The sequence below is a fragment of the Bombyx mandarina genome, chromosome 17, assembly GCF_030267445.1.
Source record: "Bombyx mandarina strain Sakado chromosome 17, ASM3026744v2".
Lineage (NCBI taxonomy): Eukaryota > Metazoa > Arthropoda > Insecta > Lepidoptera > Bombycidae > Bombyx > Bombyx mandarina.
Genome location: NC_143223.1, coordinates 4,278,798 through 4,304,771, shown reverse-complemented (window position 1 = coordinate 4,304,771; position 25,974 = coordinate 4,278,798). Strand labels below are relative to the sequence as shown.

The window sequence follows — 25,974 nt, the reverse complement described above, 5'->3', positions numbered from 1 at the left end:
TATGTCTCCTATACGCTCCGTAGGTGGGTTTTATCCAACCGTTTCACCAACACGTTTCAAACCAAACTATTAAGTATCTGCACGCTAGCTTTAGAAGCAGGCATAAGGGCCCTAGTAATCGTATTCATCGCACTCGTCAAAGAATTTGACGTGTGAAACTTAACCCTTTTTTTGTTTCGTGCAAAGGGCCACACCTCATACATGAGGTTTCGATGCCTAGGGGTACGCAGACGCTGGGAATTGACCACTGGCCCAATGATATTTTGAGAGACCTACTAAACGACTCCCTTTGCAATCTTTCATCCGACGTCCGATCTCCGTCCGGGGTCGGAGTCTGGGCAAAATACAGGTGCTCCCGCGGTCAACACTACAACCAGACTCGCGACGCCTTAGGTGACTCTTAGGACGCCCGACCGACGGATCGTTGAAGCAATCGTCGCCTACCAACGAAGCCAGGCTCCGCGGTACGGTAGCTCGTCATGTCACCCGGGCGGTGCCGCTCGTGTACCCTGGGTTGAAAACAGTCTGGCGAGTCCGAATGTGACATTCCAACGAGCAGGTTGCTCTTCCACAGTACGTCCGGCGACGATGACCATGCCACGTCGTCGCATCCTCCAATAGCGCTGGAGTAACGGTAGCGTGCTGCGCAAACTCGATCCCCTCAGATCGCTTAGTGACCCTCACTGGGAGGAGATCATCACAGACCTATCCGATTCCGATCCAGTATGAGATGCATTCGCGAAACAGGTGCCCTTGAACTGTAGTATCTCTTTGGGAGGCGCTCGGGCAGCTGTTAGCAAATTCCACCCGACCTGTCTGAGTCCGTGCTCGCCCACCAGGTGAACCTACAAACACTTCTGTTCTGAACCTTCTATGTACCGGCTCCGCGGTCCTTAATAGGTCACAACCGTCCGCTATTGGACATCGACCATTCTTCATACATGCCACGATCATGCTGAGCTTATAAATACAAGAGAAAAATAATTATGATCCCAGGGGTTCCAGCCTAAAAAGTTCCAGTTTTGTATACATAGGATTTCTTTTTTTTTCTTTTTTAAATTAATCAAATTTATCCATTTTGGAACGTAGATATATGCAAATTGTTCACGAAGCTGCGTCATAATAAATGTCGTGACGTTAGTTAAGAACATGCTCGTTGCTCGGTATTCGGAATCAATAGTGTGTTATCAACGCAGCTGTGTAGGTGTTTACATGCGCGCAGCATTTAGTACTCGCGGAGCGGCGCTTCAATGAGGCCGTCTCCATTGATAACGTCGCGTCGCACTACTGCGCTGTGTTCCATTAAGGAAATGTGAACAATGCCCCTTCCTGATCTACTTAGGCGAGCTTCGAGCTATTTTCTCGGCATCGACTTCAACGACGAGGAACCACCTGATTACGTCGACAACGAAATACTATTCTGTAAGAACAACGTTTGCGTCCATCCTCCAACGATCGCAAGGCACGAATTAGATATCATACATCACCCCGGCTACTTGACTATCACGACTAAAGTGTTTACCGATCAGCACAATAACGCTAAACGTCCAACTTTGTTTTTGAATTGGATTCCGAACTCTACCCTTCGAAAATGTCCGTCTGCGGTTGAAACCAGTCCTAGCGATGAGCTCGGCTGTGTTGTCAACAAACCGACCGCTCCGAGGCAAATACCTTACACACAATCGCACAACGATTCGAACATATCGATAAAGAATGACATTGAAAATGCATTCTCTGATTCGTCGGAGACCACAAGCCTTAATTCTAATTCTGATAAACAGAGCCTAAAGTCTTCCGACACTAGGTACACGCCGAACGATACGACGCAAGACGAGCTATCTTCCAGCTCTAAGCCAACTGTAAAATCAATTGATTCAGGAAAAGACAACGTGTTCAGCAGCTTCGAGAAGGAAGAATTGAAGAACGACGTGTTTATATATGATAAACACGTGAGATCTCAGTCTATGACCTCTGTGAACATTACAATCGCTAATCCGACTATAGAAAACGTTGATCTGACCCCTGATTCGCTGTCGAGCGACAGGTATATTAGGTCGCTATCGCTTAGCTCGTGTGACGAAGGTAATCCTAATTGGATGAGCACCCCGGAGTTCTTGGCGCTGAAACACAATTTGGTGTTTCCCGACAGCGTTCATAGTTCGCCGGTCCCACAGAGGCGAGCTCCGTTGAAATGTCGAAGGTGAATATTGTCGTGTGCTTACCTAATATTAATCGTAATGTATAGTGTTCGTGTGATCATTTTTTTTTTATTGTTTAGATGAGTGGACGAGCTCACAGCCCACCTGGTGTTAAGTGATTACTGGAGCCCATAGACATCTACACCGTAAATGCGCCACCCACCATGAGATATAAGTTCTAAGGTCTCAGTATAGTTACAACGGCTGCTCCGCCCTTCAAACCGAAACGCATTACTGCTTCACGGCAGAAATAGGCAGAGTGGTGGTACCTACCCGCGCGGACTCACAAGAGGTCCTACCACCAGTAAAATAAATAGTGATCATATAAATAGTAAGCTATTCCACAACCGCTAGCTTCTTTAACGATTATGTTTTTAATTTAGTTAAATAAGGACTAATCGCACTTTTGACTTCACGGCATCACCTTTGACCATAGACCTATCCTTTGACAAATCGGAAGTTTGTTAATTGGCACCTGGTATATTTTGAGTTTTTCAGAAACTTACATGTCTTTAACGTAACGTTTATAAGTGATCATGTTTGAAAAGTATTATTTTAATAACTCTGGTAATAGCAGGGGCGGCAATAACGGTGGTTCATCTGCCTATGTAGGCTAGTAATTTAATTTATAATGTGATTTTGTTGAGTCTGAACTAAATAGCGATCTGTGACGTATATAGTTTTTTTTTGTTTTTTTGGTCAGGAGGAAATCGCCGGACTTCCGCCCTCCACTGGGGACGGCGGGCGGAGCATGTCGGAGTCGAACCGACTAAAACCTCCTGTCGCTCAACAACCAACGTCCAAACCTCACATGAGACAGAACTCATGAAAAGGCAAAGGGGGGAAAGTGAAGTGCTTAGTGCGGAGCACATCTCTCCCATCACCCTCCCCCTCGGGACGCCGGACTGGCGGTCGTCAGCGCCACGACCACCAGCCCTCTCGGTCGGCAGGCTATCCGGAGCCCGCCTAGATGGCGCCGGTTAGAGTGAGCTATCCTACGGAATACCCCGCTGGGTCAGAACCAGCGTGGGTCGAGGATAGCCGGCCTTCCATCACCCGGATGCTCTTGCGTAAAACGCGTGCAGAGCAGCTTGCACGATGTCTTCTTAGGTCCCCCTCGCCGGTCCCCAGACCGACATATGAGGGGGACCCGAAACACTTAGAGGGCCAGGGCTTGGGCGAGATCCGCCTCCCTGGCCCCCGCTCGACGGCGGCGGGCTTGCGCGTCTCTAACGCGCCCCGCCACCTCCTATATATATGTGACGTATATAGCTAGTGATTTTATTGGTAATGGATTGGTAATGGATGAATGATAGAAGTTAATATTAAAATATGTAATTGCGCAGTTAGAAACGCAAAAAAATTATCTATTCGAACCCTGAAGTACCTAGAAGCTTATCAATAAATTTAAATTATAATAGTAATAAACTGTAATCATCAAAAGCGATAAAAATCCGATACTGAAAGAGAGAGAATATCCTTTATTGTACATCAACAAAAGACACAAGCGAAGCGTGTTATTCTTCAGTTTATTGAAATTAACTTGAGATGAGTTAGTGCATTCATGATTACGTAAAATTGTGAGTTGTGATGTGCTCGTGGATCAGTGGTATCATGGTTAAACAACAAACCTATCGTAATTTATTTATCATGTTTAATTTTGAAATAGCTTTGTTGAAACCTAGCACCTTTCAACGTCAAATATTAATTATTAAAAAAAAAAACGCTTACATAGTGGTACCTTCCGTATTCGAGCTAGTATTTCCATTTGTGCCATTTTGCCGAAACACACATACGAAATATTTGTTTGTTTAAATACATATAAAATGCAAAGTTATGACTTATTTATCGACGCCTAATTCAACCACTCCAGGAAGCAAAAAATTGTAGTTTACATTTAAGTAGGTATGACTAGAAAATACGTAATAAGAATAGTAGAAAATACGTACGTACGTAGAAAATACGTAATAAGAAAGTACGAAATAAGATTTTTCGAAATTAAATTTAAAGAGAAGAGTACTTCAGAGTTTCCTTTTATAGAATAGGCGAATAAATCATCTGTAGCTTAATTAAAATAAGTTTTTTTTAAATAAAAATTATGTGGCATGGTGTCCGATAAAAGTTAGTTTCTACATATAATAAACAGGGTGCGTTTCCGTCTCTGACCACGATGATAGGTTTAGGTGTTTTCTAATACGAGAGGATTAAAATTATATTCGAAGATTTGTTGCGCTATAGATTTTTGTACTGAATTATTAAAATATACCGACGCGCATTATCTACGGACTCGATCTGAGGACGGGCGCGAGCAGTTTAAGCTACACGTGATTCACAAAAGTGAATTTACTAAAGCCACAAGTATTTTTACTTAATTCATGAAACGTCTTCAAACGGCCTTCGTTTAACCTTCTAACATGGTTGGGAACGACATTTTAACACTCCACATTCATTTATATAGATGCGCACAGACATTTAGGCGTCTTGAACTAGCATTCCTGCGGCAAACATTGCGCCTTCAGGAGAATTTCATTATTGCTTTCATATAACCCATATAATGTAATACCACTCGAATATTAAATAAGTAGAATCAGAATATTTCGATCATTAATATCCTCGACAAGACATTACAAAATGTGGGCTGTTCGAATTTGCATATTTCCAGAGGTCGTAACCCAGTTTGAATACTACAAATGAATAAATCTCATAACAACGGAACCATTGTATCTTTTTGTGATATAAATACCTACATGGGAGTCGTCTATTATCAAAGGCGGCAATCTGTACATTTGGACAAAAAATTTTTATTGATATGTCAATACAGATTTATTTGAATATAATCGTCTCCTTCAAAGAATACGGTTCAAAACCTGCATTAAATAAAGGTTAATAGTTAACCTGTTATTTATCTAAGATGTCGTTCCGAAGAGTTTTGTGACTGCCAATGGAATACAAAGTCAATAATTCGTTTTTCTGATTTACCAATCATTGTCCAAAAGTCAGATTGCCGCCTTTGATAATAGTCGACTCATGGGTTATAATGTGGTCCGCCGGTCGTGAGAGGTTTTAACGGGTTTCCTTTCAGTACTCATTTCAGCATCACAGCAAAAAATAAACAAGATAGTGATTCTTTCTTTTTTTCCCCCTATCTATTCTGATAGCCTTGAGAGACTATATCAACGTTACCCTAGCGTGTAGGTGAGCTCTCGGGGCTTAAACCGGAGGTGCTGCTAACACTGGCCCAAGCAAGAGCTTTGCAGAATCTACCACCGGATCGGAAACGCGGCCCACTGAGAAGATCCGGCGAGAAACTCAGTGGCCTGTGTTTGTGTTGCCGAGCCCTTCGTCGCCTGCGGCAGGTTCGGTGGGTTCGGAATGCGGTGCTTGAGGTACCTCAAAGCACCGTCACTAGATCGGGAGGATCCGTAATGACGTGTTTAGGGCGACGTTGATACCAATAACCAACAACGACCCAAATAATTGATTTTTGTATTGTATGTAGCTGAAATATATTATACACAAATAAGTATAGTCCTATTTAAGTGACTATGTATGGCTTTCGTTTATTTGGTTTTCCTAATCGAATATTCAAACTTTAGATTTTCAGTAGATCTCTCCCAGATGCGTTCTCTGCGATTGTTTTTCAATGATGACAACTGCACGTGCGGGCAGTTGGTAGTGGCATCCCGAGAGTCTCAGTACAAGATTTTGCATTTCCATCACGGAGGCTTGGATCATCTGGCGCAGGTTCTACACCGATGGCATTCGCTGTTACACAATATAAAACTTACACCAGGTTTGTTTTTAGCACGGAAAATACATTTTGTGTCATTTATTGGGTTGAATTGAAGTTTGAATAATTCACATATGTTTTTTATTTTTTTTTCTCAGATGGGTGGACGAGCTCACTGCCCACCTGCTGTTAAGTTGTTATTGTAGCCCATAGACATCTACGACGTAAATGCGCCACCCATCTTAAGATATAAGTTCTAAAGTTTCAAGTATAGTTACAACGGCTGCCCCACCCTTCAAACCGAAACGCATTACTGCTTCACGGCAGAAATAGGCAGGTTGGTGGTACCTACCCGCGCCGACTCTCAAGAAGTCCTACCACCAGTAATTACGCAAATTATAATTTTTACGGGTTTGATTTTATTACACGATCCTTCAATGAAAATTCCAACCGTGGAAGTCAATGGTGAACATTTTTTGAGTATGCATTTCATTAGAAAAATTGGTACCCGCCTGGGATTCGAACACCGGTGCAACGCTCAACACGAATGCACCAGACGTCTTATCCTTTAGGCCACGACGACTTCGCGGCCTCAAGGATAAGACGTCCGTAATAAGACACGTTTATTGTTGAATTTAACTTTGAATAATTCACATTAAATATTTCAGGGTCCGAGGAACCGAATATGCCGTACCGACATTTCATGGTGTGCCGTCCGGAAGTACAAAAGTCAGAGCAGCATCCGGAAGAAGGGAAATTGCCAAAGATAACACCAGAACTGTTCTACGGGAAACTCATGAACGGCAAAGGAGTTATCGAGGACGATCTTTTCTTAAGGAAATGCATCTTCTTCGGAGGTTTAGATAAAGAGCTGAGACGCGAAGTCTGGCCTTTCCTGTTACACTGCTATCCGTATAACTCGACGTATGAAGAGAGGGAAATTATCTTACAAATAAGAACGAAAGATTACGAAGAAATAACGAGGCGTAGACTTGAAAGGATGACTCCGGATCAGCACGTCATGTTTAGGAAAACAATACAATGCGTCGTCGAGAAGGATGTAGTGCGGACTGACAGAGGAAATCCTTTCTTCGCCGGCGAAAATAATTACAACGTTGAGATAATGAAGAATATATTACTGAACTATGCCGTATATAATCCAGTATTAGGGTAAGAGACCCTAATACCAAGACTTTAGGTAACATTTTTCAACAATAATACGGAGTTAATTGTAATCTTGTAATATTGCAGTTACACTCAAGGTATGAGTGACCTATTGGCGCCAGTTCTATGTGAAATAAAATGCGAAGCGGAGGCTTTCTGGTGTTTCGTTGGTCTCATGCAGCGAGCTATATTCGTTTGTACGCCCACGGATAATGACATGGACAATAACCTTGTAAGTGAATATGTTATGAACTATATCTGTTCTTCAATAACTAATTTAGTGACTGTAGAATTGCCGGAACCACTAATGTAACAATTAATCGAAATAACAATTAATTTCATATTTATTCATCCTGTTGATCTGATCAAGATATTAGAGCGTAGTTCTAAAATGAAAAAAACGTTCAAAAATTCTGCTACATACAAACCGACATACATCCATTTCGAGCTAATGAAAAGCTTTTTTAGATAATCTTTGGTAGCCTACGGAGCTATTAGAATTAGGCGCAAATGGGTAGGTGAGCTTACGGGCTCAACTTGAAAGAATTTGCTAACACTAGCCCTAGCCCTAGCAAGTTTCGCTGAATCTACCACCGAATTGGAAACGCGACCCATTATGAAGATCCAGTGGGAAATTGAGTGGCTTGGTTAAACATCGAATTCCGGGATGAAAAACGTGTTCAAAGATTTTTTTTTTATTGCTGAAATCTAAAAAAATTGTGACCCATCGCGGGAAGACTGACAGATGTGAAACATTGATATTATTTGGTATAGGTATAGATTCTATAGATGAATAAAAATATATTTTACGACAGGGAATTCATGTGGTATAATGAAAAATAAAAATATATTAATAATTTATTTTTATTGCCCTTGTAGGCAGACGAGCATACGGCCCACCTGATGGTGAGTGGTTACCGTCGCCCATGGACTTCAGCAATGCTAGGGGCAGAGCCAAGCCGCTGCCTACCGAAGAGCTATAAATGTAATATTAACATAATTTTTTCTATGATAAATATTCTAAATTTTCAGAGTTTTCTCCGTGAATTGATCAGAATAATGTTACCTCACTTCTACAAGCATCTGGAGAAGCACGTTGACGCAATGGAATTACTATTTTGTCACCGGTGGATACTTTTGTAAGTGCTTAAGCTTTATGTAATACCTATATGTACATCTTTTATGCTAAAATACTATTAAACTGTTGTGTTTAAGCAAAACGAGCGAAGATTAAATATAAATATAGTTTTGCCAGTGTCGCAATTCGAACACGAAGCATGTTGCTGATAAATTTATTTCTGTAATCTTATGAAGCATGTTGCGGATAATAACATGTACTTTTAGGTTAGGAATATTGTGTTCTTTTTTTTATAATACATAAATTATTAAAAAAAAAAAAATTCAAAAAAAATTCGAGCACAATCACTGAAACGACAAGTTTCTTAATCATTTTATATTTGTTATTTGTAATTGAATCAATATAGGGAAAGCGATTGTTTCTAATTTTTTATTTATTTATAACACCAAAGCTGTCGGCAATAGCTACTAAAAGCAAGCCTTATAACAATAATCATGGCAACATTATTGTACACTAGCGACCCGCCCTCGCTTCACTTCGGAAACATTATATTTTATTATTGATTGATAACTGAGTCCCGCGATGCGACCCGCGGTTATTGTCGTACCGCCGGTGAAGCCACGGACGAAGCTAGTCTAAAAAAAGTAGCCTAAGTTACTCCTTGTATCATCAATTACCTACCAGTGAAAGTCCCGTACAAATCGGTCCAGCCGTTCCAGAGATTAGCCGGAATAAATAGACAGACAGACAAAAATTGTAAAAAATGTTATTTTGGTATATGTACCGTATATATATTTTCATATGAATGTAGTAAAAAGAGGCTATTTCAATATTACAAACAGACACTCCAATTTTATTTTTATGGTGGTATAGATGAGCAAATGAGTTCATGACCAATCTGAAGTTAAGCAGCTACCGGAATCTGTAAACATAAACGTGGGATAACCGTTCTACATTATGTTCTAAATATCCCGATCTTACTTTTGTAAGTGGTTTTACTGGTAAAAAAAAACAAAACCTTTATTAATTTATTCAATTCAATACAAACTCAGGCTTACAGTTTGCACCAAAACGACTAACTCGTTAACAAAAAAAACATTATTAAAATTATTAAGTATTATTATTATGCTAAAAATAATATTATTTTAGACCAAAGTATTCCCCAACTATCGGCAAACACGTCAGCATCCTGGATTTCGGACAGAAATTCGTTTAACAGCGCAATTGCCCTGACCGTTGGATAGTTCCTAGCTGTACGGGTCCTCAGCCTACTGTACTCATGTTTACTGTAATTCTTTAAATTAACGCCGTGTATTAGCTTCATTACAGCTACGAACTTCTTGAATCTTTCACATCATCAACAAGGGTTAACTGGAAGGGAATGCCTGCATGGTGTTAAGTTCGCCTTTGTACAATATTTTTGTGCGATAAAGAATTTTCATTCATTCATTCATTCAGCCCCGCCAACGCCGTGAATAAGTGGCGGTGTCGAACTCCCCCCGCGCATACTGTTGCGGGACAAATAGTGTCATTTGCCGCAGTGCCAAGGGATTATTGACTATTGATTATTTTTCTTATTTACAGATGTTTCAAACGCGAATTCACCGAGGCCGTAGCCCTTCGTATGTGGGAGGCTTGCTGGGCCAACTATCAGACGGATTACTTTCATCTGTTCCTGTGCTTGGCTATTGTAGCCGTTTACGCTGATGACGTCATAGCACAAGATCTCAATACCGACGAAATGCTGTTGCATTTTAGTTCTTTAGGTATGTTTCGACGTCGCCCAAAACACGTCATTACGGATCCTTCCGATCCATTAACGGTGCTTTTAGGTACCACAAGCACCGGTCACCGTCCTCGTCAAACTCGTTACTTACGCCGAAGGATTCGACGAGCGAATTAACCCATAGAAACAACCCACTGAGTTTCTCACCGGGTCTTCTCAGTGGGTCGCGTTTCCGATCCGGTGGTAGATTCTGCGAAACACGGCTCATGCTAGGGCCAGTGTTAGCAACACTTCCGGTTTGAGCCCCGTGAGCTCACCTACATGTTAGGATGAAGCTGAAATAGCCTCTCAAGGCTATCAGCATAGGTTAAAAAAATGATACGTTCATGACTTTGTGTTAGTTAAATAAAAGCAAAATCATCGTGCTTCTTTTGCATTAATACCAAAAACGAATTCTTGAAACTAGGCATCAGCTTTCGTAGATAACAGGTAGTGTTGTGAAACTAAATTATTATTAGAATACCGCGTATTCTAATAATAATCAGGGAACTGCAATTATAAATTTAAGAAATATCTTTAAACTTCTGATATTTTATCCGCAATTAAAAACTTTCTTAGCACAATTTTTATATTTGAGAAAGACGTCCGTACGAAGTCGTCGTGACCTAAATGATAAAACTACTGGAGTACAATTACTCCTAACGATCAATTCAGCTATACTCGTGTTCAAATCCCATTTGAAGGTAAAAATAAATTCTAACGAATTAAATTTCCCCTGCGTTCTATTCTTTGCGACACGAGCATGTCTATGTTCTTCCACTGTTTAATTTATACTATCACTTACCTCTAGTGTGTTTTCAATAATATATTTAAAAAAATGTCGGTTTTATTTTTGCTAACGAGCGTAAAAACAGAGCAATTTACCTATCTCTGAATAATAATCATAATTCCGTTGTTTTTCAGCCATGTACATGGATGGGCGTTTGATACTGCGCAAAGCTCGTGGTCTGCTTTACCAGTTCAGGCAGTTAGTAAGGATCCCTTGTACCCTCGCTGGAATGTGCCAACGATGCGGCCCTGGCATTTGGGATTCCACACATCGCCCTAGCGTAGAGTGCACTGGGGCTCACGATATATGCAAATTTGATGTACAGTGAGAATTTGGGTAACGATATGTAAATTAAACATTGTTTTAGGTATTTTTTTATTATTTTTTTCAATTATCTATCTACTATATCTTCTATCTATCTTGAAGTCGTCGTGGCCTAAAGGATAAGACGTCCGATGCATTCGTATCTTGCGATGCAACGGTGTTCGAGTCCCGCAGGCGGATACTAATTTTTCTAATGAAATGCGTACATAACAAATGTCCACGATTGACTTCCGCGGTGGAGGAATAACATCGTGTAATAAAAAATCAAACCCGCAACATTATAATTTGCGTAATTACAGTGCGTGAAGCAGTAATGCGTTTCAGTTTGAAGAGCGGGGCAGCCGTTGTAACTATACTGAGACCTTAGAGCTTATATCTCAATATGGGTGGCGGCATTTTTGTTGTAGTTATCTATGGTCACCGGTAACCACTTAAAACCAGGTGGGCCGCGAGCAATTACAAATGTTTTCGGTTTGTTCCTCGGGCAGCGTGTCAAGAGTAGATAAGTCCTTCTTTTCTAAAATTCAGATTTCAAGCCCTCTTGTTGTCTCGGTTAAATATTTATGATAAAAAAATATTTATTAAATTATTGATGTATGTAATCAATGGAGATACGGTGTTATTGTCAGTATTGTTAAATTTTGTAGATACCTAGTTCAATCAGATTTGAATAATGCAAAAACATTATTTGTTTTTGAGGAAAACAAAAGAATGCTTTCAAAATAACATTTCACAAATATAGAAAATATCAATTATTAAAGAATAGGCTTTTAATGTTGAAAAAAAAACGTATAAAGCATAATAAACAACTGCGTAGTACTTATTGATAGTTAATTTTCTACAGACCTACTTTGTTAATAACGAAAAATTTAAAAGTACAGTAGTCCCCCTCATAACACGGTACTCTTATAACGAATTTTCGAATTACGCGATTTCAGTCCATCGTATAACACGCGTATTCTCCCATAGAACACGGGGATTTAAAATTTTATATTTCTGTAGGTAGGTACTGTGAAATTTATAATGATTTGTACATTTCATAATTTATTTTGCGTACCTATGCAAATTGTGTCAATTGTATTGTTATAAATTTAAATCAAAATGATTTATTTAATTTCTGTTCCTAGTTTTTGAATTCTAAAATCATTAATTATATTGTACATAATATGAAGTTACATGGGGTCATACAACCGCGTTATGCGAGAATACTTCTAAAACGCGTTTCCTATAATGCGGAACCAATCTACCGTCTTATAAGGGGAAATACTGAAAGTATTGAAATTTATTTTTATTAGTAGCACAAAGATTGACTGATAATTTTGGTAACTTGTTGTACAAATTCCCAAGTACAAAAGTTCAAGGAAGAAATTTATTGTTTTTTCAATCACTTAACCTAATGTGTCTTTGTCCGAAATGGCATATCAACAAACAAATTCTAGAAGATTTCAATATTTGAAAATTATTATTACATAATCTATTTATTTACAAAATCTAAATAATTTAAAATATACATCAATTAACACGACGTACCGCGGGTATGACATATTAAATTACTATTGCTATGATGTTTAATTAATGAAAGTGTTACTTAGGTTCAGTTTTAGAATTTAGTTTAAAAAATCATATTATAATATTTATTTTAAAGTCAAGCGGTCAGTAGAGTCCATTGCATGCAATAATTGCCACCTTATAACGTGATATGGTATATGGTATAATCAATCGCATAGAAATAACAATTTTACGGACTTTTCGCCAAATAAGGTTAGGATGTAGCAACCCTACGAGCTGAGCACATTCTGCCACCATTATAAAAAGGTTATTTTTTTATATAAGATGAGAGGTTGAGTAGGAAGCTTAGGTGAATATAGTGATCCGTGGCCTAGACCCCATCATCCTATTTCTGTTCTTGCCGAGGGTGCAGAAAACATTACTAAAGATTCATGGCATCTACTATAACAGAGTTTATCCCAATAGTGACCATGTAACTAGATCGGCTCGTGGGATTTGTCAGCCTAACTATACAGCAATCAAAATATTTAGTTTGTACGGAAGATGTTGTGCAAATAGTATTAAAATGGTAGGAGAGTTGCCATTATGAGCTCGTGATCGCATATGTATCCGTGTTTCCTAACCTAAAATAATACCAGTGAACTACTTCTAATAGGGTAAAATCGTTTGACTTAAAAATATCTCTATTAACTACAAACCTACGTACGTTCAAGAACTCGTCAATGGAATACAACGATCCATTCACGATGTATATCTGTTGTATAAGTACCTGTTAAACCTACCTGTTAACTATTGACTAAACAAAAAATTATTTGGCATATTATTTGAGAGAAACAGAGACTAGTTGTTTGACCGTTTAACGACTTTGAACACACCATATTCAAGAATTAGGTACGTTTTTGAACAGTGTGATAGTTATTTATTTAGAAAAAAAGTAAGAAATAAAAAGCGCTACTGGCGGTACCTACTTAAAGCTACAATGTGATGAATAGCAAACAAAATGCACGTAACGGATTTTCAGTGCAAAATCAAAATTTTGTAATCTCCTTTTATACTTTATTTGCTGCTTATTCAAGTTTATTTGTAAGCAATAAGCATTAAGCAATAAGCATACATTTGAATATAGGCATTTTGTTAATTTTCGTGATACCGAATTGTTTCGCGCATTGAGAATAGTAGGCAGCGTGTATATTCTGTGATATATTGGGATCTGCTTTTGTTATAAATGTGAATTAAGGTGTAATCGTTGGTGACAATTCTGCATTGACGAAAATATCAATCATATCTATAGTAATAAAGCATTAATTGAACTACAATTGTTTCATTTATTGAATTATATTACCAATTAACACTACACAACAACTATGGGAACCAACATGAAATTCATTCGTTCGTAACCCCAAGAAACAGAGATACCGACCACATATATATCTTATCTATGTCGACCGCCTTGCATAAACCAGCCCGTCTCACCACTACCCTACTTTGGAATTTTATTCTGCGGTAGTAGTATTTTTTCACCTTAGTTTAAGAGTAACACAGTCTATAATTGAAACTCAAATCAAAGGCGATTCGTTTTCAAAACGTTCGTTTCATTCTCAAAGCCAAAACTGTAATCATAAATTGGGGATTCCGAAACTACTTTGGGCAAGAGACCACATTATATAAAATAAACTGATACAGCCACCAAATTACTTTAAGAAGTCTATTTTTAGTTTTTTCCTATCGATAGATATCCTTACCAATTTAAAAACTTCGTAGTTGGTTAAGTTCTTGTGTGTGTAAGTAGTCAATATCAGTCTCTTTATGAATATTAATTTTATAAGCTATGCATACTTAAATATCGTTATACTAAATAATTTGTTCATATTTCCTGAATAAGTCGTCAGGTTAAAAGGCCCGGTGCATTCGAGTCAAGCGATGCAACTGGGTCTGTATACGAATCCCTCAGACAGATACCATTTTTTCTAATGAAAACGTACTTAAAAATGTTCACGTTTGGCTTCTACAGTGAAGGAATAGCATCGTGTAGGTAATTAATAAAAATCAAATGTGCAAAAATAATAATTTGCGTAGTGACTGTTGGTAGGACGTCTTCGTTCGCACGGATAAGTGCCACCATCCTGTCTATTTCTGCCGTGAAGCAGTTTATATCTACAGTCTTATTACTTCTATACCTGCAGTACTATTTTCATTCTTCAAATACCGTATTGATCAAAATAGATTTGTACCTACTGATACGTGACTACGAAAACTGTCAATATGAAACGTCGAAAATTGTAATAGCTACTTTATGTACGTGTTGAATAAAGACGAGATTAAACCGCAATATAAACCTGTTCTTACTATTTACATTTTCTAATATTTAATTGACTATAATTTTTTGTTGTTGTTACTAAACTAGTGCGCATACTTTCACTGTTATTTATGTCCAGTAAGTTACCAGTGCACATTAATACCTACGTTCAAATCTTTGCTAAGAGACCTAAACCGATTGTCATCGAATGCAAACAAGCTTACGGCCCACCTAATAGAAGTCATCTGTATCGTCTATTCTATAAGCACTGCAATGGCACAATAATCTTCGAAACTCGGTTTTCAAGACCTTAAACTGCCGGTAACTTGATCGCTCTAGAAACACCAAAAATTCGTACGTACGTAATCACGTCGTATTATATGCATAAATAATACACATAATATGAAATATGTACCTAGTAATATGAATATAAGCATTGATTTACATACCTATACCTACTTATATTTCAACTTTCTGAATCTAATGCCGGCCACTCACATGCGCGCGAACATTTGTACATTGTACGAATGTTCGCGCGCATGTGAAGGGCCGTCAGACATTCATTCGCAAACTTAGCGGCTGTGCAAATGGGTTCGGTATTCAATTTGCGAACCCGTTTGCGCTTCCTCCTACCCTTGAGTACGAATATCTCACGAATTTCTCTTCTTTTTTAATTCGCCAATAGAACATTGAATAGAAAGATAGTTTTTAATTCTTTCCCAGGCGACATTAACGGCCTTTCCGTTTTTAAGGGATTTCTTTTGAGGGTCCCACATGGTCGATTCGTTTTGCAGGAGTTCAATGAACTCCATCACCTTGGTGTTGTTCCAATCCATGATGAAGGTACGCTTCACAGTAGATGTCACGAACTATGAAAATGGCCAAACGTCCTTTACCTTTGGAACCGTGGGCGCAACTGGTCACACGAATGTGGGAGACTAAACGAATGATCGCGGTTCTCGCGCTTTGATGTCCATTAAAAAACAGACACAGCTTGGAAAACCGCGAATGCAGCGAAAACTTTGCATAATCATTTGCAAATGTCGTCCTACACTTGCGGGTTTGCGTATTCGTGCGAATGTGAGTGACCGGTATAAGCGTTTAAATTCGATCGTGTTGACTTGTTGAGTGAACGTGACATTTAACTTTTTATCTCTTTAAATCGTTTATCTTTAGGTTATAATGATCATGTTTGTCCTTTTTATATTGATAGCGGCATTCTCCGCCAAGCAAGTTGCAAGCCAAGAATTATCTACCCCTACCAATATTATTATGGCTTTACCTAAAACAATGAGGGCTGTAGGATTGTACAAATACCTGCCAATTGCAGATGTAAACAGTCTCATCGATTTGGAAGTGAATTTGCCGGTTTTAAAAGAAAAAGACGTTTTAGTGGAGGTTAAGGCGATCGCAGTGAATCCTATAGATGCAAAACAACGCGCTCCGAAACCAAATGTCGAGACTACACCGAGGATCTTGGGATGGGACGGCGCCGGCGTCGTTGTCGCCAAAGGCCAGAGTGCTAAGACATTCAATATAGGAGATGAAGTATTTTTCACTGGTGATCATAGACGAAACGGCTCAAATGCACAGTACGTAGCCTTAGACGAAGTTTTAGTTGGAACAAAACCGAAAAAACTAACATTTGAGCAGGCAGCAGCCATGCCTCTGACTTCAGTCACTGCTTATGAATGCATCTACGATCGACTTTTAATCTCTAGCAAAGATAAAGGGCGTACTCTGCTTATAATTAATAGTGCTGGTGGTGTTGGTTCAGTAGCATCACAGATGGCAAAGAATTTGGGATTAAAAGTGATTGGAACAGCTTCACGTCCAGAAACACAAGAGTTCAGTCTTCAGCATGGAACAGACATTGTTCTTAATCACACACAAGATTTGATTCCACAACTAGTAGCCCAAGGGCATGGAAATGGAGTAGATTTTATCTTAGTTAATTATGATCCGTTCCCATACTGGGATACTTTAATGAAAGCTATCAAACCTCAAGGTAGGATTTGTTTGATAGTCGACAGTAGTGGTTTAGTAGACTTGAGGCCCTTGAAAGATAAAAGCGTTACTCTTGTGTCTGAAATGATGTTTACAAGAATAAAGTATGATACAGAGGATAAGATCAGACATCATCAAATATTAGAGCAAATTTCAAAATGGCTTGACAAAGGTGAATTGAAACACACATTGACAAATACTCTGTCACCCATTAATGCAGCCAATTTAAGAGAGGCCCACAGACTAATTGAGCAACAAGGGATGATCGGGAAATTGGTTTTGAGTGGCTTTTAGACAAAACTGAGGAAAATTAATAAATTAAACATGAATATAAATAGTGAATTTATTTATTATTTCCAAAAGGAGTAAATGATTGGCTAAGAATACTAGGGTCAAATTTTTGACCTTTAAATGGAGAACCATCAGCATTCCAAGCTTTCTTCAATATCTCAATGTTTCTTATTTCATCACTAGTAGGTAGGCCTTTCATTTTCTGTTCTTGGTTCCATTGAAGCTCTTTTATCTAAAAGATCCATCTTTCGAGTTTTTAATATTATTAAATAACGCCCAGCTTAAATTATCCTAATTTCAATGTTTGTTTCATAGTTTCTGTTAATATATTGGGTAGATAATTCATAATATGATTTTTTATGTATGACCAACTTCTAAGTTACTGATAGAACACCTGTTGCATATAGACAAGGTTCATTGTCAACTGGTGCATGTGACAACTTACCAACAGGTCTGTTACCTACCTGCAATAAAAACTATTCATTTTATAGGTAACTAACTGGGAAACTAGGATAATGGATAACATGCACTACAATAACATATTTAAGATTGTTAAGTAAAAAAATTAAGTCACAAGTTATGCAGTTTTCAAAATGTACCTTATCAATGTGATCATCTGGGAGTTCATGTAAGGGCCTTGAGCAGTCTATCTTTGATAAATCAATGTCTTCTTCGCCAATCAAAAGCTTTGACCACCATTGCTCGCGGGTTTTTTCTGTTACAAATTAAGTGTTACCCTTGTAATTAATACTACAAGATGTATTTTGTAAAACTTAAAAAAAGTTTTCCACCATTTTTCATTTTGCACTTTATAGCTTAAGTCCTGAATGTATGTAGATTTCTAAAAAATCTAATGATTTTTTTTTATAGAAACTAGCTCTGTACTTCTATTCAACAGTCAATAATTAACATATATTTTTACTGAAACATTATGTTTATAAAATAGCACTTATTATAGTATGATTAAAATTTTTAGTGAGTAGAAAAATAGATGAGCTTGGATTTTATGCCAGTTGTTATTGGTTGAATTGTTATTACTATTGTTCTTATTTTTTCTCACCACTCAATGCCAATCTGTCGTGGAGTGTACTAGAGCCCATGAACAGCAACAACACAAATTCCATCACCAACCTTGAGACAGGCAACCTTATGTCTCAGTTCTATAGTATAATGGCTATCTCATCCTTTAACCTCATACCTTTAGAGCAGCAGAAATAAGCAGAGCGGTAGTATGTATCCGTACATGCTCACAAGAAACTACTAATAAATATACATATAGCTTATAATGGCCATAAAAACCAAAATTCCATTATGTAGCTTCAGTCATGAGGTGAATGTTGCAAATGTTGTAGTATCAGTTATTCCACATTAAAAACTATTTGGTGGCAGATATAATCATAAATATGGTAATCGCCAATACTTACTCAAAATCGGTACTGCCTCTAATGTTGCTTTAATCAACAAATGTATTCCACTAGCATTACTAGAACTATTATGTGCCACATCACTGAATTTTGTGACTCTTGCTTAGCCTATACTGGTCAATAGCCAATTACTGTTGAAAACATTGACTAAAAATTATTTGTATTCATTTGTTTATGATTAGTAATATAAAATTACCCAGATGCATCAACAATCGTCCCTCGCTAAGACTCCAGAAACTATCACTGGTCTTAATCTTGAACAGCAGAGAGTCCTTAACAATTACATCACCGTTCTGTCGACATACATAAATATCTCCAGGATTTATAGCAACTTTTAGGTCTTTTGAAGATTTTATATCTGGTGGAAGTTTTACAGTTACATCTGAAACAAAAAAGAAAATTTGCTTCTGCTGATTTGTTTTACATTGCATTTTGTTTGTTTGAAATTTTAATAAATTATTTCGATTAGCATTTTAGGGTGTATTTTTAAAATATACCAAGATCCATTAGAGTTTGCGCCCACGAGTAATTTTCTCTGTCCGCTCCATTGTAGCACTCGCTTCTCTTCTGTATTGGTATCACCGGAGGCTTGTACTCTTCAGGCTGACTCGAAACTGCTTTCCTTACTTGATGTTCAGATGTTAGGACATCTTGTTCCCCACTTGCCTCAAGGTCTACCGAGGTATCTTCACTAGCAATTACTTCGACCTCTTGGGCAACTGTCGAGCACATGATCTCGTTGTTTAAATCAGTGTGCTTGTGCGGCTCCTTCATGTTTTTGGGGTCGCATTTCCGGAGAACTTTAATAACCAGTTCTTCAGCAACTCCCGGCGGAAAACCTATGTTTTCGTACTGGCCATCCGGTACATAATAGAAATCGGTGCTGTGGATAATTAAAAATATAAATTTATATTTTTAACATTTACATTAGGGTACGTTTTAGAAATATTTTTTACCGTCTTGCTAAAAAATTAAAAATTGCCGATAAAAAACCCAAGATAGATTTTTCATTAACTAAAATATTTGATAAAATATCGTCGTATTGGCTAAATTCGTTCGCGGATGACATTTTTTATGAATTCTTCCGCATTCGAAATATTAATACAGGATTAGTTCATTACAAAGATGAAAAAAGACACAAAATATTTTATTTCAAACATTTGTTTTTCTAAGGGATTTTATGACCTGGTAACGAAGACTTTTAAGTCAAGTCCTATTTTAATTTATATTCTTATTTTTATGAAAAATATTAATATGGAGTGAAATGATATGAAATAACGATGATTAATTTGAGAGATTAATCAACTGAGATGAAATGAAATGAAATGAGATCTGATGATATGGGATGAAAATGAGACTGAGACTTTTTAGTGAACTTTTTGGCGGATCCCGACAAGTTAAGTCCAGTGGCTTTGTTTTATTTTCCCACATTTGTACACTTTCACAGATACTAAACAGTTAATAAACCACTGTTATCACACATTTAAACCTGAAGAAACACTAAATAGATAAAATAAAACAAATCACACAACTTCACTCCTCGCGTTCCCGCCAAAAGTCTCAAAAATTTTTTTTTATGGATTGTATGACCAACCAACTGAGACCTTTAAGTCACGTCTTATTTTAATATAAATTCTTATTTTTAATGAAAATGAAAAGTGAAGTTGTGTGATTTGTTTTATTTTGTCTATTTAGTGTTTTTTCAGGATTAAATGTGTAATAACGGTGGTTTATTAACTGTTTAATATCTGTGAAAGTGCACAAAAATGGGAAAATGAAACAAAGCTGCTGGACGTAATTTCTCGGGTTCCTCCAAAAAGTCCACTGAAAAAATCTCAGTAAATGACCACCATTTTACTGAGATTATATTTCATCCCATATCATCTTATTTCAATTAATTTCATTCCAGTTGATTAATGTCTCAAATTAATCATCTTCATTTCATTTCATTTCACTCCATATTATCATTTTTCATAAAATTAAGTATGTAAATTAAAATAAGACATGACTTAAAAGTCTTAGTTACCAGGTCATAAAATCCCTTAAAAAAAAGACAAAAAATATTATTCTATTTCACTGAAGTAGGAAACCTAGGTCTATGTTCTATTCTTAATCTGACTACAAACTTTAACAATAAACAAAAAATATGCGTGGGTGTGTCAAATACATGGTAGTGTGTGTAATGTTTTTTTATTGATTTCATCTATTTTTTACGTTTAAAAATACCAGCATTCTGCACTCCTTCTCTATATTCTCTTTAAGTGTGAGAAATTTCATACTCCTCCGTCCGCGTAATTTTCGTAAAAAGGGGTACAAAGCTTTTGCTACACGTATTAATATATAGATTCAATCAGTCTTCTTAGCATGACTAGTAGACGTGATATAAAAGAATATCATCATCATCTCAATCATTTAACCTGAACGTCGATGATTTTATTGTGGAATGCTCTGGCAACACAATACTGGTTTTTTCATTTAAATTTTTGCCGCTTGGAGCGGTGGTTTCGCTTTGGAAAGTTTCACATCCGTAAGAGAGCGGCAAGGCGAAGTAGTGCTAAGTAGGCAAAGAAGTCTCGCGCGCGAACTCGGTACGCTGCAGGCGATGACCGCATTCATGAGTTTTTATTAAATAGTGAGTGTGCTGTCGTGTTCTCCGTTCCGCTGTGTTTACGAAAATGCTGTATAGGTGAACCATCTTAATAAGTGTTGTGATTGTGATTGTAATCTATCTGTTCTATCCTTTATTGTCTATTAAAGGTTTAAAAAAATGCCTTGCTCAGCAGTAACTTTGTCTATAGCGACTATTACAGCAATCGTGGCTGCTGCTTTAATGGCCATAGCCTTCTCAACAGACAATTGGCTCTATATAGAAGTAAAGCGATCTAACATTCAGGTAAGGAGATTTTCCTTGTATTACTTACTAACTTTTTTCTCTAATACTAATATTTTATCCTTTTAGATTAACACAAATCAGGAACATCTACAGAAGCATGCGGACGTAGAAAAGTTTGGAAAAAAAGTTTTAGATAACAATTAAACGTTTTTATGTTAGATTAATACGGTATTTAAATCCGTCGATTGCGATGGAATCTTATTATTTTACGTCATAGATACAAGGTCATACAGGCTCTTCCTTGAACACGTCGGATTAAATATTTATAATAATATAGTTACTTTGTATCACGCTCGTTAAAATTATATGGCATAAAAATAAACTGTTTTTGAAAGTATGTATTTCATTATTCGTTGTAAAATTGATAGAACGGCAAACGCGCAATGTATCTTGACCATCAACATATTTGGCATCGTCTTGCAACATTTCCTTCGATTCATGCCACAAGAATAAACAGACTATAAATCTAGGTGATAAAAAAAACACACGTTGTAACACATACTCTTTCGGATCCTTACCGGGCGCACCGTTATAGTAGACACGTTACGCATAAATATGTACGTATTTAATGGCACGAATGTGTGGGTAACTGTACTATGCCGTGAGCGAACCCTGCTCGAGCGAACGTGGAGATTAAAACAACTCGACCGATAACAATAATTATTAAATCACACATTTTTACTGTCCGTAAAATCAACGGTACCCTACGATTAGGTTTCATTAAATACCTTTATTAATGAATCATTAAGGTTTAGATTACTGTTCAATTTGCCGAATAAGGTTTGCAAAGGCACTATGTTCATAGGCTTTCCTAAAATTATGAGAATCCTACGAGGAATGCTTAATATGAAAGAAGTTAACCAAGTAAACGATGCGGATTACTTTATTTTTTGTAAATAATGGACACTTGTTGTGTTTCTCCATCGATAAACTGAGCACAGTGTTTTTTGTCTGACGGAATCTGGTTTCTTTCAACTCGGGGTCACGATTTTTTTTGCGACGCAGTAAACTGTTGGGACGAGCAAGCTACCTGCTCTGTGTTGTGAGGTTTTTTATTTTGTATCCACAATCTTTTACATTTTTAATCGAAAACTCCCTCTGTCTCTTTTAAATGACACTACTCAACAATCTTGCTCGGCTGAAGTACTAATAAGTACAAAGGGCCGGTCTTAAAACAATCTCTTGTTAAAATGGTAGCGATATGACTAGGTACAGTTGTATTGCTAACTTTTTAATATTAATTCGATTAAATATATCTCTGGTTTTCAGAATTTGCCAATCACACAAAATATTTTTGTAATAAATTGATTTAAAATTAATATTTAATGAATGTCATATGCAGTGCCTACCTAGTGTTGGTACCAAGAAACCGGATGGTTGTGAATGGAATATTTATTACGTGTTTCACACACGTAATATTCTATTAGATCTGTTAAACATTGGAAAGCTTGAGAGAAATCCGCTGTGAAAGTGTCGAAATATTTTAGAAGACGTTTAATTGTTATTAATCGTATTGAATTAAAATTTTGATGATGTGAATAATATGTAAAACATTACAAATCAATGTTTTATTTATATGCTTAAATTCTGCCATTTTCGGTACGCATGCTGGCAACACATTTTGATAAGATTGCTAGTCTCTATAATATAATATAGCTATATAAAATACAATTGCCTTTTTGCCATTGATAATATAAAATTCAAAACAGTAAATCGTAAAATGTACTTTGAAACATAAAAAAGCAATAAAACTTCATATAAAACAATTTGTACGAAAGTACACAGCAAAATAACTGTCAGATCCATCCAATGCTATGAGTGTTAAGTTCTTACACTGTTTTTTTCCCCTACCTTATCGTTGGTAGCCTAAGAGGCTATTCCAACTTCGCGCGGACTGGTAGGTGAGCTCACGGGCTCAACCTGGGAGAATTGCTAACACTAGTCCTAGCAAGAAACGTGCTTCGCTGAATCTACTACCGAATCGGAATCGCGACCCACTTAGAAGATCCAGCGAGAAACTCAGTTGGTTAATTACTCTGTGCAAAGAAACGTCGATGTAAATAGGTATTTTTCTGTAAAGCTGACGGTTGTACAATATACTCGTATTTAAATACTGACAAAAATAACTTTACTCAAATCGAGCAACATTTCGGTACAATATACTCGTATTTAAATACTGACAAAAATAACTTTACTCAAATCGAGCAACAGTTCAACAAACAAAAAAATCGTGCTTATGAGCTTTTCACTTCATCAGCATACATTAACAGGTGTACAGTTGTCATCAACTGGCTTCAGTAATCTTTTGGTGGGGCGGGCGCTAGCTATTGCACTATGGAGCGACAGAGCGATTTTATATGAAAAAAGTATCGAAAAATTGGCCCAGATGCAACAAGTTTTTTTTATGTCTTTATTTAAGGAGATTATTCACCTAGTGAATATGTCACTCCATTGTGCTACAAAAGATAGTAACAAAGAATCATATAAAAATATAAAGGAAACTGTTATCGTCTCTGAAGGCCCACCAACACTATTTTATAAAGTGACTTAGCCATTTCGGATTCCGGAAAGGCTAATACGCACGCAATTTAAACCTCCAACTTGTCGAAGATCTGTATATTTTGCAAAAAATTGTTGTCTCAAATCATCATTCCGCGCACACTCCATCATAATGTGAAAAGCATCTTCCACTACATCACAAACTGAACATTTGGGATCAGGAGCCTTCCCCATTAAATGAGCAAATTTATTGAGTGGGATGTGCCCGGAACGAAGTCTGAAAACAGTCACTAGGATAGTTCTATTAAGGTTACAAGAATCAAACCATGGCGTTTTCCATGGTAGACTTTGAATTGTTTTGTACCACACGCCTTTTTCCAAAGAACTTTCATCGAAATATACCTTCCATAGAGGATAACATTCCTCTCTTACTAAGTTGACACAATCGGTATAATTAGGAACTATGTTCAATGGTACACCATCACTAGAAGCTTCCTTAGCTAACTTATCCACCCTTTCGTTACCACACAAGCCGATGTGAGAAGGTATCCATTGCAATATCACTTCTTTAATGCAACAAGATACGATTCTTGATGTTCAAATCAATTTAACAGCATATTGCATGAACAAGAATGATTCTTTAAACAAAATTCGGTACTGAATCATTGAGTTGGATTCAAACAAGCGTGGTTGGAAATAAACATTATTCATCAGAGCTCAACTTCATCAGTGTGCTAGGTGCGAGTTTTTTAACTTCTCGATCGCGTTAAAGTTATCTCAAATTTGTATGGAGTTGGAACAGCGCCCCTAGCGACTAACGAAGGGAAGCTGTTCCAACTCCATACAAATTTGAGTTATCTTTACGAGAAGTTAAAAAACACACAGAGCTGAACATAGGCCTTCGTCTAGTTTCGATCTTAATCAACTTGACTGTCCTCCATGGCTTCTGCTAAAGAGTATGGCATGCTCTAAACGCCATAATAATTAGGAACTTGACTGGCAATTTTCCGTCGAGAAAGATCGGATTTTAATTAATAACTGGTCATAATAATAGCTTTAGAGAATTACATTAGAGCCAACCAATTCTGTATGAGCTACGTAATGGATATGTTACAAAAATAAAGAGAAAAAAAACCGATGGTTTCCATAATAGTATTTATGGCAAGCAGCTTAAAATATCTATTACTATATGCACGAATTGAGGTTTGGTTGGTCTGTTGCACTCTGTACATTGAAATTTAAATGCAATGCCATGTCCTCAATGGGAATGGAAGCTAGTAGGAATTCAAGCACTCCAATATATATGTTGTTGCTCTGACGAAATGTTTGACGTGATGATTTGCTCTCTAATCTTTACATCTGAATCGAATCAGCCGCTACCAGAGCAGACCTCATCCCTACCACTTACAAGATAGGGGTCGTTCATCGACAATTTGTTTGTTCCTCAATGTTGTTTCTCGAGCACTAAATGGTTTACTTTACCATTACTAGTGGTAGGACCTCTTGTGAGTCCGCGCGGGTAGGTACCACCGCCCTGCATAGGTTTGAAGGGCGGGGCAGCCGTTGTAACTATACTTGAGACCTTAGAACTTATGTCTCAAAGTGGGTGGCGCATTTGCGTTGTGGATGTCTATGGGTTCCAGTAACCACTTAAAACCAGATGGGCTGTGAGCTCGTCCACCCGTCTAAGCAATAAAAAAAAATGCTTCTTCATAAGAGGTGTCAAAAGAGTCTCCAGCGGTAGACAGCCGTTTAGCTGTATCTCTGACACGTCTTTATTTAAAGGCCATTAAAATATATTTTTCGATGCTAAACTTATTTGCGCATAAGATTGAATGCGTTAGAAGATATTTGATCGAAACATCTTTTACGTAATCGTGAACAATCTAAAGTACCATTGCATATATCGGAACTCCATCAACAATAGGTGATTACACACTAACAGCCTGCTTTCTTGGCATGACAACACCCACTTCTCACGACTTCCGACAAATGTTTTACGATTC

At 37.4% G+C, this 25,974-nt stretch overlaps 4 protein-coding genes across 6 annotated transcripts in view; 3 read left to right on the top strand and 1 right to left on the bottom strand.

Moving 5' to 3' along the window:
- Positions 1 to 1,032: 1,032 nt before the first annotated feature.
- On the top strand, positions 1,033 to 13,868 carry TBC1D16 (TBC1 domain family member 16). Its single transcript, XM_028188245.2, has 7 exons — positions 1,033 to 2,200; positions 5,795 to 5,991; positions 6,597 to 7,098; positions 7,180 to 7,324; positions 8,125 to 8,231; positions 9,755 to 9,936; positions 10,860 to 13,868. Exons 1-7 carry the CDS (start codon positions 1,320 to 1,322, stop codon positions 11,051 to 11,053), a joined length of 2,208 nt encoding a protein of 735 aa, XP_028044046.2. The 5' UTR covers positions 1,033 to 1,319; the 3' UTR covers positions 11,054 to 13,868.
- Positions 13,869 to 15,856: 1,988 nt separating this feature from the next.
- On the top strand, positions 15,857 to 17,203 carry LOC114253337 (uncharacterized). The gene has a single exon (XM_028188177.2). It carries the CDS (start codon positions 16,037 to 16,039, stop codon positions 17,153 to 17,155), a length of 1,119 nt encoding a protein of 372 aa, XP_028043978.1. The 5' UTR covers positions 15,857 to 16,036; the 3' UTR covers positions 17,156 to 17,203.
- LOC114253338 (nudC domain-containing protein 3) overlaps positions 17,193 to 25,974 on the bottom strand; it is a 386,657-nt gene continuing 377,875 nt past the window's right edge. The window contains exons 2-6 of one of the 2 annotated variants that reach the window (XM_089734316.1): positions 19,533 to 19,651; positions 19,074 to 19,459; positions 18,773 to 18,958; positions 17,752 to 17,867; positions 17,193 to 17,616 (exon numbers count right to left, since the gene is read on the bottom strand). In XM_089734316.1, coding sequence (XP_089590442.1) covers positions 17,527 to 17,616; positions 17,752 to 17,867; positions 18,773 to 18,958; positions 19,074 to 19,459; positions 19,533 to 19,645 — 891 coding nt within the window. In that variant the 5' untranslated portion in view covers positions 19,646 to 19,651 and the 3' untranslated portion in view covers positions 17,193 to 17,526. The remainder of the gene's footprint in view (positions 17,617 to 17,751; positions 17,868 to 18,772; positions 18,959 to 19,073; positions 19,460 to 19,532; positions 19,652 to 25,974) is intronic. The other variant, XM_089734315.1, reaches the window with a different exon arrangement.
- Positions 21,050 to 25,974, top strand: part of LOC114253306 (transmembrane protein 178B) — a 59,625-nt gene continuing 54,700 nt past the window's right edge. The window contains exon 1 of one of the 2 annotated variants that reach the window (XM_028188138.2): positions 21,050 to 21,469. In XM_028188138.2, coding sequence (XP_028043939.1) covers positions 21,344 to 21,469 — 126 coding nt within the window. In that variant the 5' untranslated portion in view covers positions 21,050 to 21,343. The remainder of the gene's footprint in view (positions 21,470 to 25,974) is intronic. The other variant, XM_028188139.2, reaches the window with a different exon arrangement.